Raw genomic sequence first — 17,969 nt, forward strand, 5'->3', positions numbered from 1 at the left:
TCTAAAATTAGGCTTTCAGCCTAGGAGACTTCTTTCTTGAGTCCCTCAAGAATTAGTTTTCACAAAGATTTTTAAGTGCTGTTTGGGGCATAGTGAACCTGCTAAAATGTTGATTAAAAAACAAGTACAATCAACTGGAAGCGAAGTATTCACCTGCACTTTAACCTTTCCAATTCATTCCTGCCTTCCTATTTTAGATTTCTTACTTTAAAATATTAAAATGGCTGCAGACCAATCAGGAGCTAGGCAGATAACCATTTTAGCAAGTTGCTTGTATGACCTGAAGCTGAGAGTCACAAACAGCATGTAACAACAATGAAACCCACATGCCAGATTTTTCTAGCAAAAGTAGGTGCAGACCAAAGAGACTCACTACATTGCATTCCTCATCAGTATTTTCTATTATGCCTCCCCACCTTATGTTGTCACATTACCCCCCAGTTTCTGCTGTTATTATACTCCTCCTCCCTCCCTTTCTCATGTCCCCAGATACTATTCCTTATTTTGGTTCTAGCAATCCGTACATGGTCTCTAGTATGAACAGAAATTACTGTGTACATCCACATTCCCATATACCAAAGGCAAATGGACTAGAACCTCAAAAAAAAAAAAAAAGACAGTGTATACTTGGAGTTCTCTTAAACAGTAAAACACCTTTAGCTATAAAGAAATATTTAAGACAGACAATCATGGTACTTCTAGTCCTGCAAAAACATTCTGCTTATACAAAGTTTACACATCTGTTTTTTGAACCTAACATGTCTTGGTAACACTTCCAAGGAAATTCCCACTGAATCCAGCAAACGTCATTTCACTGCGAAGAAACCCATTTTCCATATACAATACAATTACCTTAGAGATTTCACACTTGCAGCTGTCACACCTTGCAATTGCTTTTCGATATCATCTGGAAAATGAACGTTCAGCTCAAGAGGAATTTTCAGCTGTGACATCTTGACTGATAGGTACACTGCAGGAAGAATCTTAAAGCCCTCCATTGGGTTACGGGAAAACTCCACAAAAGCCCTGTCCAAAAAACCACCAAGTAAAACAGCAATAAATACTTGACGAGGAATCAAAACGCAACCGAAAAAAAAAAAATTCACAAAAGCCATCATTTTGTCTCCCTGTGTCTATCTCAGCAGGCCAGCAAACAGAAAAAGTAGGTTCCTCACAGGTTTTGCCTCCTGCTCTTATGCACCTTAAAACTTGTAATTATCATGATGGTTGTAAGAAAACTTTCTAACATTCTCAAAATCAGGTACCAAATTTACTGAGTATATTTAATACAAATAGAAAGGATGTGAAAATACATGTGAAAAAGAAAATAATTAAAGACTGGAAAAGGAATAAAAGGGCTACATGAATTCAACTTTGGACAGTTGTAGTAAAGTTAACCAGACGATTAACTAAAACAGCCAGTCACGTGCATTTTATACAAAGATATCTGACTGTATGAATGAGCTAAATTCAGTATACAAGTTAGAAATAAATACAGATCAGCTGCAGTTAAGGTCCACTGTTAGACAACAGAAGAGACAAAACAGAAGGCAGTCTCTAACTCAGCTAGTTTACCTAATGTTATTCCAACCAATGCATATTAAACTTAAAAATCACCTTATACATTAAAAATAAATTACTGATTCCAAGGAGATGAGAAGAAATAAACTCATTTTGTAAGTGCACCACTGACAAAGAAACCGATTACTAGATTCATAATTGAGAACATGAGAAAGGATACTTAAAATATTTTATACTTACTTTGATCCATCATAGGCAATAGATTTTACCTGCCCACACTGTCTAAACAGTGACTGCAACTGTTTATGGTATAGATATCCATAGGGAGGAATATTCTTCAGCTGTTAAGAAAAAGAAGTTAAATGTGGATACATTCAATTATTTTAATAATGCATTATTGAGTTCAACTAAGCAGTTAGCATCCTCCTTCACTTGAGCTGCAATAGTGATACACAATCTAAACCCCAACAAATTCCAAAAATGCTATTTACTATATTAAATTAAAAAAATCTCAAAAGACAATAAAATTAAGAGTTTTGGTGCTAATGCTGCCCTACTGCCTCAAACCAGTAGATAAATGTTTTCTTTCACTAACTATACATGAAGCAGCTTCATTTATAATTATATAGATTTCTTTGATAATTTTTCTTAGAAGCTGTCTAGTATACCTCTTTTTGCTTGTAACAGAAAAGCAATGGATTGCTATGCTTCCTTGTCCACCATTGGGAACTACATCCTAGGCAGTGTGCATAGCCTGGGAAACAGAAGGAGCTACAGCCCTGCATGTCCTGGCAGAACTACCACGTATTGAATTACTGAGGTACGGTGGGACAGCTTGCACAACTGGAGAGCACTTATGGATGGATACATGCTTCTTAGGGATGACAGACAAAGAGCAACCTCCTGGTCTTCCCTCTTTGGAGGAGTAGCTCAGATGTAAGGTGCTCTTACATGGAGCAAACAATGGGACAACCCAGCTCTTGTGGGTCATGGTAAGAGAAGAGTTCAGTAAGGGTAACACTGAGGTGGGAATTTGTAAAAGAGCATCAGTCAGGATGAAGCAGATAATCTTTAGGCAACTTGCAGAGGTCTCCACAGACCCTGCATCTTAGAGGGAGACAATAAGCTCCCTGATAACCTGCTAGCAGGGCAGCACACATGCTCCTAGATTTCTGAAGGGTGTTGAAAGTAACTTCTTAACACAGGAATGAGCCAAACGGGGCTCTTCTGGATCTGCAATTAGCAAACAATGTAGAACTTGTTATGGAAGTGATAACCAACAGCAGCCCGGCCCAGAGCAACCAGGAAAGAGGGAAGCTCAAGATCCTGAGGAAGACAAGTAGCAGAATACACATCCTGAAGTCTAGGAGAGCACCATTTGGTTCATTCAGGGAACTGGTAGGTGGGATCCCATGGGAAGTTGCAGAATCTTCATCCTCAGAGCTTTTTCCAAAATCAAGTGGATGAACACCTAAGCAACATGGTCTGAATTCACTGTTAATCCTGCTTTAACCATATCATCAGACTAGATGACATCATAAGGTCTCTTCCAAACTGAATTATTAAATGATTTTGTTGTTCTTTTTGGATTTTAATCCTAAAACCACTAGAAATTGATGAAGTTACTGGAGTTGGAACACCTTTTCAAAGGCATTCCATTAAGAATAACATTCTAGTTAAATATACTGGATTGTATAAAGTTAAGGTATAGTGGATTCTATAGACGGTATATAGTTAAGTATAATGGATTACGACTTTAACATGTATGACCAAGCCAACAAGATAGTCATGCATTTCACAACTTCCGTGAGATAAACTAGCTAGAAAACTAACTCTACAAACCAACAGAATAGCTTTCTCCTGCTCATTAAAAAGTACCCTTGATAGTCCTGTTGTGTTTTTTCAAATCTTTTATTAGTTTTATGAAAGTTGTTTGCCTGTGCAAGACTAGCAATCAATGCATAGAGGCAGTTCTCAGTAGGAATTCCTAAAATTGCCCACCCACACAATGTTTCTTATATTAAAAGAAAGCAAGACAGGAGAGAACACAACTTACCAAGTGAGGATTAGAGTAGATAATTACTTCTGTCCTTGCCCAAGACAGAACAAAACTTGACAATACCACCCAAACACTATATATTTTTATTACTTAATTCGTTAAGTCATTCACCTTCTTAACATACCATTACAGTGGTTTTTGGATCTTTGCCAGCAAGGCGTCTCACAGCAATTTCTTCATCACATTTTCCAAAAGTAAAGTAGTTTGGATAGAAAGCACCAGCTATTACAACCTGAAATCAAGAAAGTATTTTGTAAAATGCAGCAGATTACATTCAGTTTCTTGAAAAGAGATACACTAGCAACATAAAGAGATACCAACAGATCTTCATATGAAGATTTTTTCCTGTCTCCTTCCAGGAATTATGTAATTGTGTACTAAACATTAACTCATGCAAATCCTTAAAAACATACTTTCATGAAAAAAGTTCAGCTTCTGCAACAATTTTACATCATTTTAATATTTTTGTATGCAGAATTCCTCTAAGAAAACTATAATTGTTAGCCCTGATTTCAAGAGCAGCCTCAATTTTAAATAAATTCACATAAAATAGCTACATGAAAGTTGTTCAGTTTTCATGTTACATCTTACAGTATTTCACAATTCAGCTCTGAAAAGTTTACTGCTTACACAGTTAAACCAGTTGCCACTGAAACAATAAATAGATCTGTGAAAATAAAATCAGTACTAATCAGTCCAAATAAGACAAGAAATTTAATTGGAAATTTTACAAACTTACAACAGCTGAAAGACATCTATAATTCCCCCCACTCTCAGTAACTAACCAAGCCAGCGGTCATCCAAATAGAGCACTCAGAACTAGGGCAAACATAATTTTCAAAACTGTTAGTTCTTGGGCTTCCAACATAAACCATTGTTCTTTAGAGTATTTTTATGACTTTACCAAAGATTAGTCTAGATACGCAGTTTAATTCATCTCAGTATGACTTGGTTTTATTTTCATGAACTGTCAGAAGTGAAGGGACAGCCACAGGACCAAGCTAGTCTGAATTCTGAACCATTAAAAGTAACATTAGTTGTCCTTCTAAGCTGTCAAAAAGAATTACTTTTTTTTAATCTGCAATGTCAAAATCTACAGGGATTTTTGAAACACTGGTGTAATACTAGTTCATCAGTACTAGTATATAAAAATCCAGTTATAAATTTTGTAAATAATTGCTCTCCCCTGAAAAGTCAACAAAGCATTACCTGCAAAATGAAGCGCTGTTTGTATACACATTCCTGATCCATAGCAGATGGTTGCGCATTAACACACATATTAAATGCTCTGACTCGCTTTTCCAAGTTGTGAAAATAACTGTGCCACCTGAAATTTGAACTCTAAGTTACATATTAAACAGATCAAAACTGTCTGCAAATTAAAATAAAATCTATTAGTAAAAGTCTAAATCAGTGGGCAAACTCCCTTTCCCTTTTAGGGCAACTAGTATGCACTTCACCTAATATACTGCTTAGCATCTCTACTTCGGAAAATAATTTCAGTACTGTGACTTAAGCAGTTTTCTTGACATCTCTTTATAAAGTAGAAATTTGTAGTCACAAAGCATATTATGCATATGTGATATAGAACAAAATTAGAAAAAGAACTGAAATAACCTTTTACAAGATGATATACTGATTTGCCATTTAAATTTTGGGTTTGTATCTTAAAAGGTAAAAAACATGCTAACAACAACCTGGACTTCTGCACCTAACTGTAGCAGTAACCACACATGCTGCACACTCAGCTCAGCAGACAACCGTGATGACTTTAGGTGAGACCAAAGTTACGCCCTACAGCAGAACATGGTCTGTTAAGCTTTCAATCCTAAGCATTTCCAAGAAGCTTCCATAAGCAGCCACCGGTCCCTCCAACCACACAGTGAATGCCTTCACTGTCCCAACTGATTCTGGAGCAAATGTAGAAAAGTACAGTCTGCTTAGCTGCTTCCTATCTACATTCTCCTTTCTGCTGCTGGCAGTTTTAGGATAGTAAAACTCCTGTTATTTTCCTCATAGGACAACTACCATAATCAGAAACCAGTCTGTGTTGCTGCCTCAGTTCTGCGAATCCACTTCCACAGAAGGAATTACGAAATTAGTATCTGAACGTATGGCAAATAAAAAGAAAACCAAATCTTCGTAATAAATATTAGTGTAGGTGTCCATTCTAAACTCCTTAACCATTATGTCATGCACAACCTCTTCTTGCGTTATCTGAAACTGGGCCAAGAGAACACCAACTACCCAGGAGGCTAACATGTAAGACTGATACTTCAGCTCACCAGTTTTACACAATTTGCTTTTACCTTTTTTAACTCGGTATCAGCTATACAAGCTAAACAGCTATTGACAATTTTTATCCAGATGGTTGCTTACTATGAAAACCTTTCTTTTCCCCTATACTTTTTGAACACAGGCCATACATTGCTCATGCCAAACATATGACCCGCTGGAGTAATGGGTATGGCCATGCTTTGCCAATCACAGTTATTGATGAGTTTTACTTATTTCCCCTCTCAACATACCACAATAAGCTTGAAGCCCTTTGTGATGCAGAGTTTTCATTTATTGCTGCAGTAATGTTAGCAACAATGTCCCACAAATTTTCAAGTCCAGTCCTCATTATATAACTGCATTTGCTTAAAATTATCCTAACTATAAAATAAAAGTTACTTAACAACAGACAGCAGTCACACCGCAACCAGTGTATCTGAGGGACCTACAGAATTAGTAAATAATGTTGGAGGTCTCAAAAAAATGTTAAACAGTTAATAATTTAACACCACTTTGTTTATCCTAACAAAAGGAAAATTCCTTTCGTCTAAAAGCAGTCTGACTGTTTCCAACCCCCACTTCTGAGCTAAAATAATACTGGATGTGCCATTCCTACAGGCTCCACCAAGGGCCATCTCTCCATGGCTCTCTATAGCTCAATTGTGGCAGTTAAGCTACTTAAAGAGTCCATCTTTCCCAAGCATGGGTACTTGGCCTTATTAACATACAAATGATTATCTGAAGTCCATTCTTCACAAGAATGCACACCTGGCTTTGTTAACATTACAATGATTTTCCTCACTTCATTCCTTTCTTTGAAAGGATATATAAACGGGGTCTCTAGAACCACTTGAGAGAAAAGAGAGGAGCAGAGGGGGGAAATGCTGCCTGAATCTTTGCTGACTATGACCATAGGCAATAACACTTCTGTCTGATCTGTCTTAAATTGTACTTCGAGTCCCAATATTTTCCAACAACTTTAATAATACCATCTATCCTCCCCCAAAGAAACAAAACCTAAAAAGTCAGTTTATTTAAAGAAAATATAAATATATATATATATTGATAAATACATAAAAATACAGTAGGCTTATCCAAGATCTTAACATTTGTAGAAAATAAGGAAAGTTAAATCCTTCTGCTTATAAAAATTATCCATTTCATCTTACCTCTCTGACCTTCTTGATATGGATACAATTTGATCGACCCCACTCAAGCTCTTCCTGGAAAAGAAAGTGAAAAGTGTAAACGCAAAAATTGTTAGAAACTTGCTTCTTCTACTGCTAGAAAGCTCTCTCTCATATTCTTCTGTGTAGACAGAAATAATAGTTATATATAGTGATGGAATAATTTGATATCATTTCACAGCTTTCTTTGCATCCATATCAATCGAGTATTATGACATGTATGAAAATATAAGACAATTACAGATTTGACTAATAAACTATACTTTGGTTACCACCAGTGCAGCTGTGGGCCATCTAAATTTTTCATATAAACCCACAAATCGAACTCCTCTGTGTTGCTACTACAGAATCTACTTTAAGATGGACACTTCTTCCAAAAAAACAGAAACTTCTTTATCTGGATGCATAACTTCATCAGACAGATTCTGGCCATCTTTGCTACTCATTATAACTCAGTGTATGTTACGCACTGGTGTCCATAAAGCATATTATGCTCTGAAAGAGGAAGAGAAATAAAAAAGTTTTATCTTATACACATAAAAGAAAGACTGGAGGCAATTATATGCATACTACTGTTTTTTGTGATTGACGCAAAAAACTTCCATCTTTCAGGGGTTTTTTTGGGGGGAGATTTGTGTGTTTTTTTAAGAAAATAAAAAAGACACCTATGCATATTAAAAATATGTCTTTCAACTATAGGTCAATTTCCCTTCTCAGCTTGGATTTCAAACCCTCTGGCCACTGTTGATCCATCTGTGAAAGGGACTACATAAGGGATTGCCTTCAAATAGTCAGCACTGGATTCAAAGACTCATGTTCACTCAAAGACTATGCTTCTATTTACTCATGAAAAATCATAACTATTATAAAGAAGGATTGCTAGCAAAAAATCCTTACTAAGAATATAAAATACTTCAGCACTGAAGTCACCAAACTTGAAAAGAAAAGAAGAAATAAAAGTTTAACTAACCTTGGGATGTCTCAGCTCCCCTTTTTGTCTGCAGGCCTGCCACGCCTAAGAAAGAAATGGTATAGTATTCAGGCACAAACTGTAGTGCTTTAGTAATAATTATTACAAACATTAATGTGACATTTAAAACTATTAAGTTTTTTCCATACCTATACTGAAGATAATTTTTTAACACCAATTTAAAAACCACAAATGCCCTTGGGCTAACACAGACTACAAATATTTAAGCACGAAAAAGTAAAAGGAAATGTGAATCGCAGTAATTAAGGTTGGAGGACACTTATTCAGACCAATTGTTCCAACATCCCACACAGCAGGGCCAACTTAGATCAGGTTTTTGAGGATCTTGTCTATAAAACCCTGAGTAACCTTGACTGATCTCATGGCTGAACCTGCTCTCAGCAGGAGACTGGACTACAGACCTCCCGAGGTCCTTTCCGGCCTTAACTATTTCATGATTCTAGTCTAATATGATGCTCGCCTGGTTGGTTCCTAAGCAGATATAAATAGTTCTCACTCTTATGAATAATGTTACTCTGTTTTGTTGAGAATGGGCAAGAACTCTGGGTCTTCCTTTGCTCATATGTGAGCACACAAAGTGGTGTAGCTGCAAAATGTAATTCTAAGAATGCACTGCTGGAGGGCTGAAAGTGTGGCAGGGTTATAAATGTTGTACCACTACATGCTAAAGAACAATTGCTGTAGGAAGATAACTATTCTGCCTTCAAGTCAGCTTAGAGGTTATGGCATGCAATGCCGCACCTACAGACTGAAAAGGAGTTTAAACACTATTGGATGAACTGTAATTACACATACTGCCTCAAACTTGCCATCAGCTCCTGCAACTACATTGGAAACACAGCATTTAGATCAGTGAATTTCTGGGTTTTGGCACATTCCAAAAGCAGACTGAGCACGTTATGTTCCAAGGCTTTAAAGGAGTAAGTCCTGATTTGTGTTGGGAGAGGTACAATAGCCACCCATTAATACAGCAACATACAACAGGCTATCCACCTAGTTTTCTGAGAGGAGATGGACCGAGTATTAAAGCACATGCAGACATTCATAAATAAATATAACAACTTGGATGCTTTGATTTGATGCTCCAATAGAGCAGGCTACTTTCAGAACCTTTCCTTTCTCTTTGCTTTGGCACAAAAGTAAGTGAACTGACTGATTCAGATACAGTTCTGACACAGATGCCTCCCATAAAACAGGGCTAGAAGAGAAATTAACATACCCGGAATATTAATGAAAATAATTTCATTATTAGGCAGCAAATCTATGACAGATGCCTGCAGAATCAATTTCTTCTAGTTTGATAGCAAGCCACCTCATAATACAATTTTCCAACTTACTGTGGACACTGACTATTAGCATAGTTGAATAGCCAGACTGCACTTCCCTACCTTGGATTGAGGCTGATGGACTGATTTTAAATAATGCTTTTGACATCCACCACTTCCATACCCAAGCCTTATATAATATGTCAGAAAAATAAACTCCACTTATTTGACATTATTTTTTCTTTTAGAAACTCTCACTTCTTTAAATCGTATCACTTAAACCAGGCTGATTAGCCTTTACTTCCCTGGATTCTCCTCTTTCTACTACCAAAGCTTTTGACCTTTTGCAATTCACTGAAACCTTTTCATAAGCAAGGGCTTAAAAAAGCCATGCTAACAACTGACAGAACTTCAGCATACCCTGGAAGAAATCTAATCTGAACCAGTGAGTCTGAAAACAAGTTCTTTCCCTGTTCTTTTCTGACACTCAGCCATTCAAAACAAAGCTTTCGTATCACTCACACATACAGATACTGTACAGGAAGCTCTGTTTGAATGTTTGTGTTTATTCTACAGGACAACATACTGGCTTATAGAATATCACCTTCAGATTAACAGGACACAAGGGAAATAAAGTATACAACAGGATAAGGGGAATTCAGAAAAGATGATGCTTGAACCTCAGGATCACTGGGTATGTGTGGCATACTTGCCCACCTGTGCTTCAAAAATTCTGACACCAGAGCACAGAAAAGTCAGCTTTCACCAAAGTGAAAAAAGGCTAACATACACAAAATGGAATAAATTAAATCTGCAACTGAAGATTTTGGAGTCTCCAGAATATTACAGAACACGTCACACCATCCACAATGTAAAACGCTGGATTTTAAATAGTAAGTTCCTCTAGCAGAAGTCTTTCCTATGCTGTACCAGTTCCATTTGTACTGCTGGGATTGACCTCTGTCCATGGTACTGTGCTACCAAACACCCAAGCATACAGAAAAATCACCTTTGGACAGAATAAAGTATTACAAAGTCAAAGCTATGAAGCCTGGAGAAAGTACACCAATCTCTGTACTAGAATTTACCAGTCCAAACTGCCCTCAGTTAAAAGGCAGCTAACAATATCACTGCATCTCTGGCATTTTATTTTTGGTTATTACAATAGAAACAATCGGAACTGATAGCGTTATACAGTAGGACACAGCCTTCAAGAAGTATCATTAAGTAGCTAGGAGTAACGTAAAGCTTTTAAAAACTTCAAAGCACAAATGCTGCACTGATCCTACAAAGGTGAGAAGCTCCATCTTGGTCTATCAGATTTCACTGGAAAATAAGCCGGAAAAAAGATTTACCTTAAATGCATTCACAATTGCAATACAGTCACTCTTACTATTCCCAGCAAAAAACAGTTTGTTCCTGGCAATACAAACAAAAAGAATTATGAACAATATTTTTTTTTTCAAACATTGAATGTATTATACAGCTCAGAATCCTACACTATTAACACCTTCCAGGACTTTTAATAAACAATGTCAATATGTTTATTGTAATTATTTGTTCTTATTCACATCTCCTTGCTTAAGGTAAACTGTGTGGGCAGGATAATACAAAAATAATCCTTGCAATTTTAAAAAGAACATTTTAATAGACACTGCCACATGTTCACATCAGAAAGGCAAAGCTGAACAATCAGGTCGTGTACTCAGAAAAGGATGAATTAGCTCTGTGATACTAAGTAGTTCACATAGAAATAGATTTCAGTATCTCACCTGTCCTGGAAAAGCTACTTTTTGCACTGCTTGGCATTTTGACAGAAAATTAGACTCATGACATGGAAAATAATATTTACTGCTCAACTCAGCCCTCTGCCCCCAAATGTAGACAGGAAGTTGTAAAACATCTAGGGTAATACCTGTATCCATCAACATGCTGCTTGAAAGGTACTGCAAAAAAATTCCGCAAAGAGAGTGCTGCAGCTGCAATAAAAACAAATCAAAATGAAAACCTGCAAATCACTTGTTTTTAGAGAAATGTTCTCACATGTTCTTTTTTCAGTTACCTATAATAAGGCATTCTTCCAAGCACCCGAAGACATGCCCAAGGACTATCAATTTTCCAAGATGCAAATCCACTGGCAACTGTGCCAATACCCTTCCCAAGAAAGTCAGCTCACCATCATGTGGGTCATCTTCTGTTTGCACACCAGTTGTAAGTGCTCCCAGCTAAAGAAATTAAAATTTATTCACTTGTAAAAGTTGACAAAGTAAATATAAGACCAGTTTGTAAGAAAACAAGACAAGAAGCAAGCAATTATCTCAAAGCAACATCAATTAGTATCAAAACTGTAATTAAGTTAAAGCTCTTAAATCAATTTTAAAAGCCTAGTATTTTGAAACCAAAGCTTCTACTACTTATACTGGATATAAAAGCAAGCTACAAATGATACAAATATAATTTCTTATGCACTTTGGAAAAGAAAAAGTTTAATGCAATGAGTGTTCTACTCCGTATCAACTTTATAATTGAAAAGCAAAATCACCAACTTCCTTGTACAGGTCAGAAGGGGGATCTTCAGGGTGACCCCCTATACATCATAAGGTGTAAGAGGGTGATTTTGCTACTTATCAATAAACAATCTCACTTAGAGTTTAAGTTCTCTTACTTGTTTTCTGTTCTTTCTCACCACAGATGCCAGTTCATAAACAGTATCATTACTCCCTGATGAAATTATAATCCTGTTTTAATGAAGTAACTGCAGAGATTATGCAAAATGGACGGTAACCAAATGAGTCAAATGTGAGAAAAGATTCTCTAGACAGTTCCTACTTCAGGTTCCAATTAAGGCTACAACTACCTTAAACACCAAGAAAAATGCTTCTACAGTACATTTTTATTACTTTTATTTTAACATTAAAATAACACCTACCTCTTTCAGTTGAAATATGGTACGTTCAATGTCACCTACATTGGGTGGAGAAAGAGCTGTTGCCAGCAAGGCTTTTGGTCCCCCCATATCAAGCTTTTTTATTTTTAAGACTGTAGTTCCCAAGGGACAACGCTGAAGGGAAGACAATGTTATTGTTACTTGCCCCCCACGGGAAATGCGACAAAGTGTTTTATGAAAAAAAAGTTCAAGTTTACAATTTAGTAAAACCTGAAATTAATTTTGTGTAACCAAGGATATTTTTCTTTCGAACAGACTGCTTATTTCTAATCCACATCCATTTTACTGCCATCATGCATCTCCTTCTATGAAGAAAACTATGTGGAATGGTCTTCATCAATTATTTATCAACTTGAATTCTATTCAGTGTTATGGTTATTAGTAACTATTCAAATCGTACACTGTCTTCAGGAAAAGTAAAGCAAAACTACTTTTTATTATCTCTGCTATGACCACATGCATTAAAAAAAAATAATCTTCATGTTCCCCAAAAGTCTTACCAGTATCTCAGGTACTGACTTCTCTGGAATAAAGTCTGTCCAGAAGTCCTTGTGTACAAGCCTATAACAGTACCCTTTGGAAACACGTCCAGCACGACCTTCACATAAAAGAACAAATCACCAATCTGTAAACTGCCCAAGTTTCAGGCTTTTCAAAACCCACCCATCTACAAGCCTTCTGGGCAGCTGAGCAGCTCATGACAGCTGATGCCGCAAGCTGACCAGTGTTTTGCTCTCTTGCAGCAGACAGGCCCAGTGGAGACATTCTCTCTGTCCTTTCCTACATAAGGATCAGATGAAATAATTTTGCTTTCATAGTAGCAGTGACTAACAAGAGAGTTTAAGTATTTCACTCAAATACCTCTTTCACATAATTGCCCTCAAATCAGCATCCATCTTTCTCAGTTGAAAAGACATGACAAATCCTGCACTAAAATACACTTCCTCAAAACCAGGAAAAGGCAAGTCCTACCAAATCTAAATTTAATATAGATAAATACATCAAAGCAAGTTTTAGAATACCCCCAAACTGACGATTCTGTATGCAGAGTAAATACGTTTTGTGTTTGTTTCCTTACATGAGTATATTCAGATTTCCTATTTGACTCTATAGCTAGCAAAAACCTTCTGTATAAACAATTTTTAAGATACCATGATGAACAGCAAAACATCTTTATGATCTACTATTTATAGAAAACACTGATTCAGAAAGTCTATCTTCACAAATCCAAACACCCATTCACTTCAACAAACTAAAGGGTGCTCCACTCAGTGGGTTACTCCACTGGACAATTAGGCAATATTTTTAAGTCACACGCATAACAAGTCCAGGTCTGCTATACAAAATGCTGCTTCTACTGATGGTATATTGGCTAGTATTGGGTTTGCATGGCAAGGTTTTGGTAGCAGGGGGGCAACAGGGGTGGCTTCTGTGAGAAGCTGCTAGGAGCTTCCCCTATGTCCAACAGAGCCAATGCCAGCTGGGTCCAAGACAGACCCACCGCTGCCAAAGGCTGAGCCCATCAGCAACAGTGGTAGCGCCTCTGGGATAACACATTTAAGAGGGAGAAAAAACTGCTGCACAACAGCAGCCAGAAGAGTGAGAACATGTGAGAGCAACAACCCTGCAGACCCCCAGGTCAGTGAAGGAGGGGGAGGAGGTGCTCCAGGTGCCAGGGCAGAGATTCCCCTGCAGCCCATGGGGAAGACCATGGTGAGGCAGGCTGTCCTCCTGCAGCCCAGGCAGGTCCACAGTGGAGTAGATATCCACCTGCAGCTCAGGGAGAACCCCATGCCAGAGCAGGGGGATGCCCGAGGGAGGCTGTGACCCCGTGGGAAGCCCACACTGGGGCAGGCTCCTGGCAGGACCTGTGGCCCCATGGGGGACCCACACTGGAGCAGTCTGTTCCTGAAGAACTGCAGCCTGCAGGAAGGGCCCATGCTGGAGAAGTTCATGGAGGACTGTCTTCCATGGGAGGGACTCCATGCTGGAGCAGGGGAAGAGTGTGAGGAGTCCTCCCCCCTGAAGAGGAAGGAGCAGCAGAGACAACTGTGATGAACTGATCACAACCCCCATTCCCTGTCACCCGAGCCGCTCGGGGGGAGGAGGTAGGGAACTAGGGAGTGAAGCTGTGCCTGGGAAGAAGGGAGGGATGGGTGGAAAGTGTTTTAACATTTGGTTTTATTTCTCATTGCCCTCGTCTGACTTGATTGGCAATAAATTAATTTGCCCAAGTTGAGTCTGTTTTGACTGTGACAGTAATTGGTTGAGTGATCTCTCCCTGTCCTTAACTCGACCCATGAGCCTTTTGTTGTCCTATTTCTCCCCCTGTCCAGTTGAGGAGGGAGGAGTGATAGAGCAGCTTTGGGGAGCACCTGGTGTCCAGCCAAGGTCAACCCACCACAAGCTGTAATTGTGAAGTCCTCATAATATTTAAAAAATGAGGATATTTTTATATCTAAAGATGTCACTGTTTGTTTAGTACTCTTTTTGAATGAAACTAAAAGATATTGATATTTAAGAGTACTGTCTTACTAGAAAAGCTGATATGAAATCTTAATTAACCTTGTGCTACAAACACTGGTCTACACTAGAGACACTGCTGTGGATATTTCATCTGATTTAAGAGTAACAAACAGACATGAAAGTTTCTTTTACTGCTGAAACTCACAAGTAGTTAATAAATACCTAGCAGTACCTATCTCCCTTTTTTAAAAATGGCCCATGATTAAAAAAATGACTATTAAATGACAAAGAATCCTCATAAGCTTTATGGTCCATGAATTTTACTATTTTTCAATAAAATACAAACCATTCCTCTGGAAAAATACTTGAACAGAATAAAAAATTCAGGCATAGTTGTTTAATCACATTTTAATATCCTGACATGGTAAGGAATTATGGTTTTATATAAACTATTCATGGCAAAAATAACCCATGTTTTTTGCTGTTAATAAAATGAAAAGCAACATAGAATTCTCCACGAGAGTTAGCTTCTAAAATTCCTTTCCATTACCTACTGTCATCTTACCTCTTCTTTGATGACAGTTTGTTTTAGATGCCCAGCAAAGTCTCAAACTTTGGTAATTAGTTTCCTCATCACAAACCAAAGTTCTAGTTAAACAGAAATCTATCACTGTAATTAAGGAGGAAAAAAAAAAGTTAGTATTATTATGAAACAATTTATCCTCATGGTAGTAGAAAAAAACAATGGTTGATTTTCTGTTATGAGAAAAGGGAAGTTTCAATTATTTGAAAACAGATCAAGAGAACACTACAAACAACCAGACCAAGTTACTCTGAATATTAACAGAACTGCAAATAGATTTGAACATAAATTTAATAAACTATCAGTGCAGATTACAAGCATTAAAAGGCAATAATTTCTGGATTTAGACATTCTGTATCAGAATTTGCATAATCTGATGCAATTATTACAAAATATAGTCAGAACGTGAATAAAGAGCTTAAGGTACTTGTGACATGAGGTCTCATTCTGCTTGTTACTGTATTTAAAATTATTTCCGCCCTCCAGTAAAGATTAAAACCAACACCCCACTCAGTAGCTCTATTATTTGTTCATATATTTAGATTTAAAATTGTTCCCTGTTGTGAAAGAAAGAATTCAACAACTGTCAAAATCAAACTCCAACAGCAATGCTTTGTGAAACGGTGACATGTTGTGGAGATTTAGGCTAGCATAAGTAAGGAAAACATTACAAACACAGTGTATACGCAATTACAAGATTTAGATGGCTTACCATACTTAACATCAGGAACTGTTACAGAGCTCTCAGCTATGTTTGTAGATAAAATAACCTGAGTTTTGAAGCAAAAAATGAGCAATGAATGCATGAAGCAAAAGTTACTTGCATTAATGTTTCTACATGAAAAATCCAACTTGCTATGAAGACATGTAAGTGTAACGGTAACATAGTATTTCTGCTCTGCATATTATAAAAAGCAATACAACACAAGAAAACTTGTATTTTCTTGTCCTAAGATCAGAAAAGCATAATAAAGTAGTATAGCATATGACAACATAGGGGAAGAATGGAAATATTTCCTTATGCCTGTCATAACAAAACATCACACTGTTAGTAGTGATACAGGAAACCAAGATACTAGCCAAAATGTGGGTTGTAAAGCAGGCGAGACCCCCATACTGGGGAACTACTTTGCTACGCAGTGCCACCAGCAGCATACCACTGTCATGCAGATGCAAGAATCAACATGCACAAACTATTCTGAAGGACAAAAAGTGTGTCATGCAATAATTTAAGGATACCTTCCTGTTACTTCTCTTGAGGTCTAAACACTAGTTAAAGCAACAGCTTGGTAAGAAAAGCAATCAGTTTACATCTCGAAAAAACAAAACTGCTTTGCCCACACAAAATGGTTTCAGTTGGCACAGCTAATGTTAATTTATATACCTTATTATTTGCTATTATTACTCTAGCAAAAGGTTTCACACACTTAAAGCAATTATTCAACAATATTTACTTTTCTGTAGCCAGGAACTGTAGCCAAAAATACATTACTTTGTTCCTCTAACGTCACACGTGAGTGAAGTGGGTACACTTGCCACCTAAAGAAAATATATTAGTGAAATATTTACTGATGCAAGAATACAAAAATTAATTACACCTCTGTGCTAAATCATATTATGTACTTAGAACTCATACAGCTGAAGGATTCAAGTTTAATTAACTGAAACAAATGTGGTCTAACTTACCTTTTGTTACACATATTTGAGAGACATGAGTGCATGTAGCTTATTTCACTCAAACCTAGGGAAAAATAACCAAGAGTTTGTTTTCTTTTTAGTGATCACTAACAATTCTAAAAACCAATTCTCACATCTACTTAAATTCTTAATTGACTTTCATTATTACCTCTTTTTCACCATACAATAAAACAGCAGAAGAGTTGAACAGTAAATGTAATAATGAATCACTGAAACACTAAGTCAATTTTTCAAGAGTCATTTTGCATAATTTTACACTTACTAAAGTGGCAATATCAGATATAAAGGCCATCTATCAGTGTCCCATTATTAGCCCTCCCATTACTAGCCCCATATCAGCCCTTACAACTAACAGCGCTCACCAGATGCTGAATGTCTGGTTTAGGATAAATTTGGGTATTTCAGCCAAAACAAGCTGTTTCCAAGAGCAGGGCCAAAGGGGGGAAAAAAAGAAAAAATAAAAGCTATTTCTACCTTAGCCATCTTAACTTTGGCAGTTCCAGTGCCCATTCTCTGGGGCATGGATTTCATGTCTGCCAGGGGAAATCTTACAATTAAGGGATTTTTGCTGTCTTCCTGAATAACTCCACAGGCATAAACCTGAGAAGCCTAGTTTACTTCTTATTGAAACTTCAATTCCAAAAGCCCCATCTTCAAAAATCTCTCCAACACTAGGTTTTCCTGGATGGATATTAAAAATGAAATTATTCTGTAACTGCAGTACAGGATTGCTGCAATTTTCAGTGACGCTAAATGCAGTTTGAGCACGTGGATGTGAAAGTTCTTGCATTCTTTAGATGACTTCAGAAGTAAGAAGGAAGGAAGACAAATGCCACTGGAGGAAGAGAAATATTTTCAGGGAAGATAAGAGAGAAGAATAACTTAAATCAGGAAAGAGAGAAAAGAAGGATATGTTACAGGCTGGAAATCATGATCGAGTTAAGCAAGGAAAAAAGGCCAGAAAGCAAGAAACTG

At 37.2% G+C, this 17,969-nt stretch overlaps 1 protein-coding gene across 1 annotated transcript in view; it reads right to left on the reverse strand.

Annotated features, from left to right (window-relative positions):
* Positions 1-17,969, reverse strand: part of TDRD9 (tudor domain containing 9) — a 60,549-nt gene that overhangs the window by 18,182 nt on the left and 24,398 nt on the right. The window contains exons 9-23 of the mRNA XM_030031617.2: positions 16,983-17,037; positions 16,751-16,835; positions 16,009-16,066; positions 15,279-15,383; positions 12,748-12,845; positions 12,230-12,361; positions 11,363-11,525; positions 11,216-11,279; positions 10,656-10,719; positions 8,015-8,059; positions 7,022-7,080; positions 4,790-4,901; positions 3,705-3,812; positions 1,762-1,862; positions 853-1,026 (exon numbers count right to left, since the gene is read on the reverse strand). Of these exons, the coding sequence (XP_029887477.1) occupies positions 853-1,026; positions 1,762-1,862; positions 3,705-3,812; positions 4,790-4,901; positions 7,022-7,080; positions 8,015-8,059; positions 10,656-10,719; positions 11,216-11,279; positions 11,363-11,525; positions 12,230-12,361; positions 12,748-12,845; positions 15,279-15,383; positions 16,009-16,066; positions 16,751-16,835; positions 16,983-17,037 (1,423 nt within the window). The remainder of the gene's footprint in view (positions 1-852; positions 1,027-1,761; positions 1,863-3,704; positions 3,813-4,789; positions 4,902-7,021; positions 7,081-8,014; positions 8,060-10,655; positions 10,720-11,215; positions 11,280-11,362; positions 11,526-12,229; positions 12,362-12,747; positions 12,846-15,278; positions 15,384-16,008; positions 16,067-16,750; positions 16,836-16,982; positions 17,038-17,969) is intronic.

This window comes from Aquila chrysaetos, chromosome 2 (genome assembly GCF_900496995.4).
Source record: "Aquila chrysaetos chrysaetos chromosome 2, bAquChr1.4, whole genome shotgun sequence".
Taxonomy (NCBI): Eukaryota; Metazoa; Chordata; class Aves; order Accipitriformes; family Accipitridae; genus Aquila; species Aquila chrysaetos.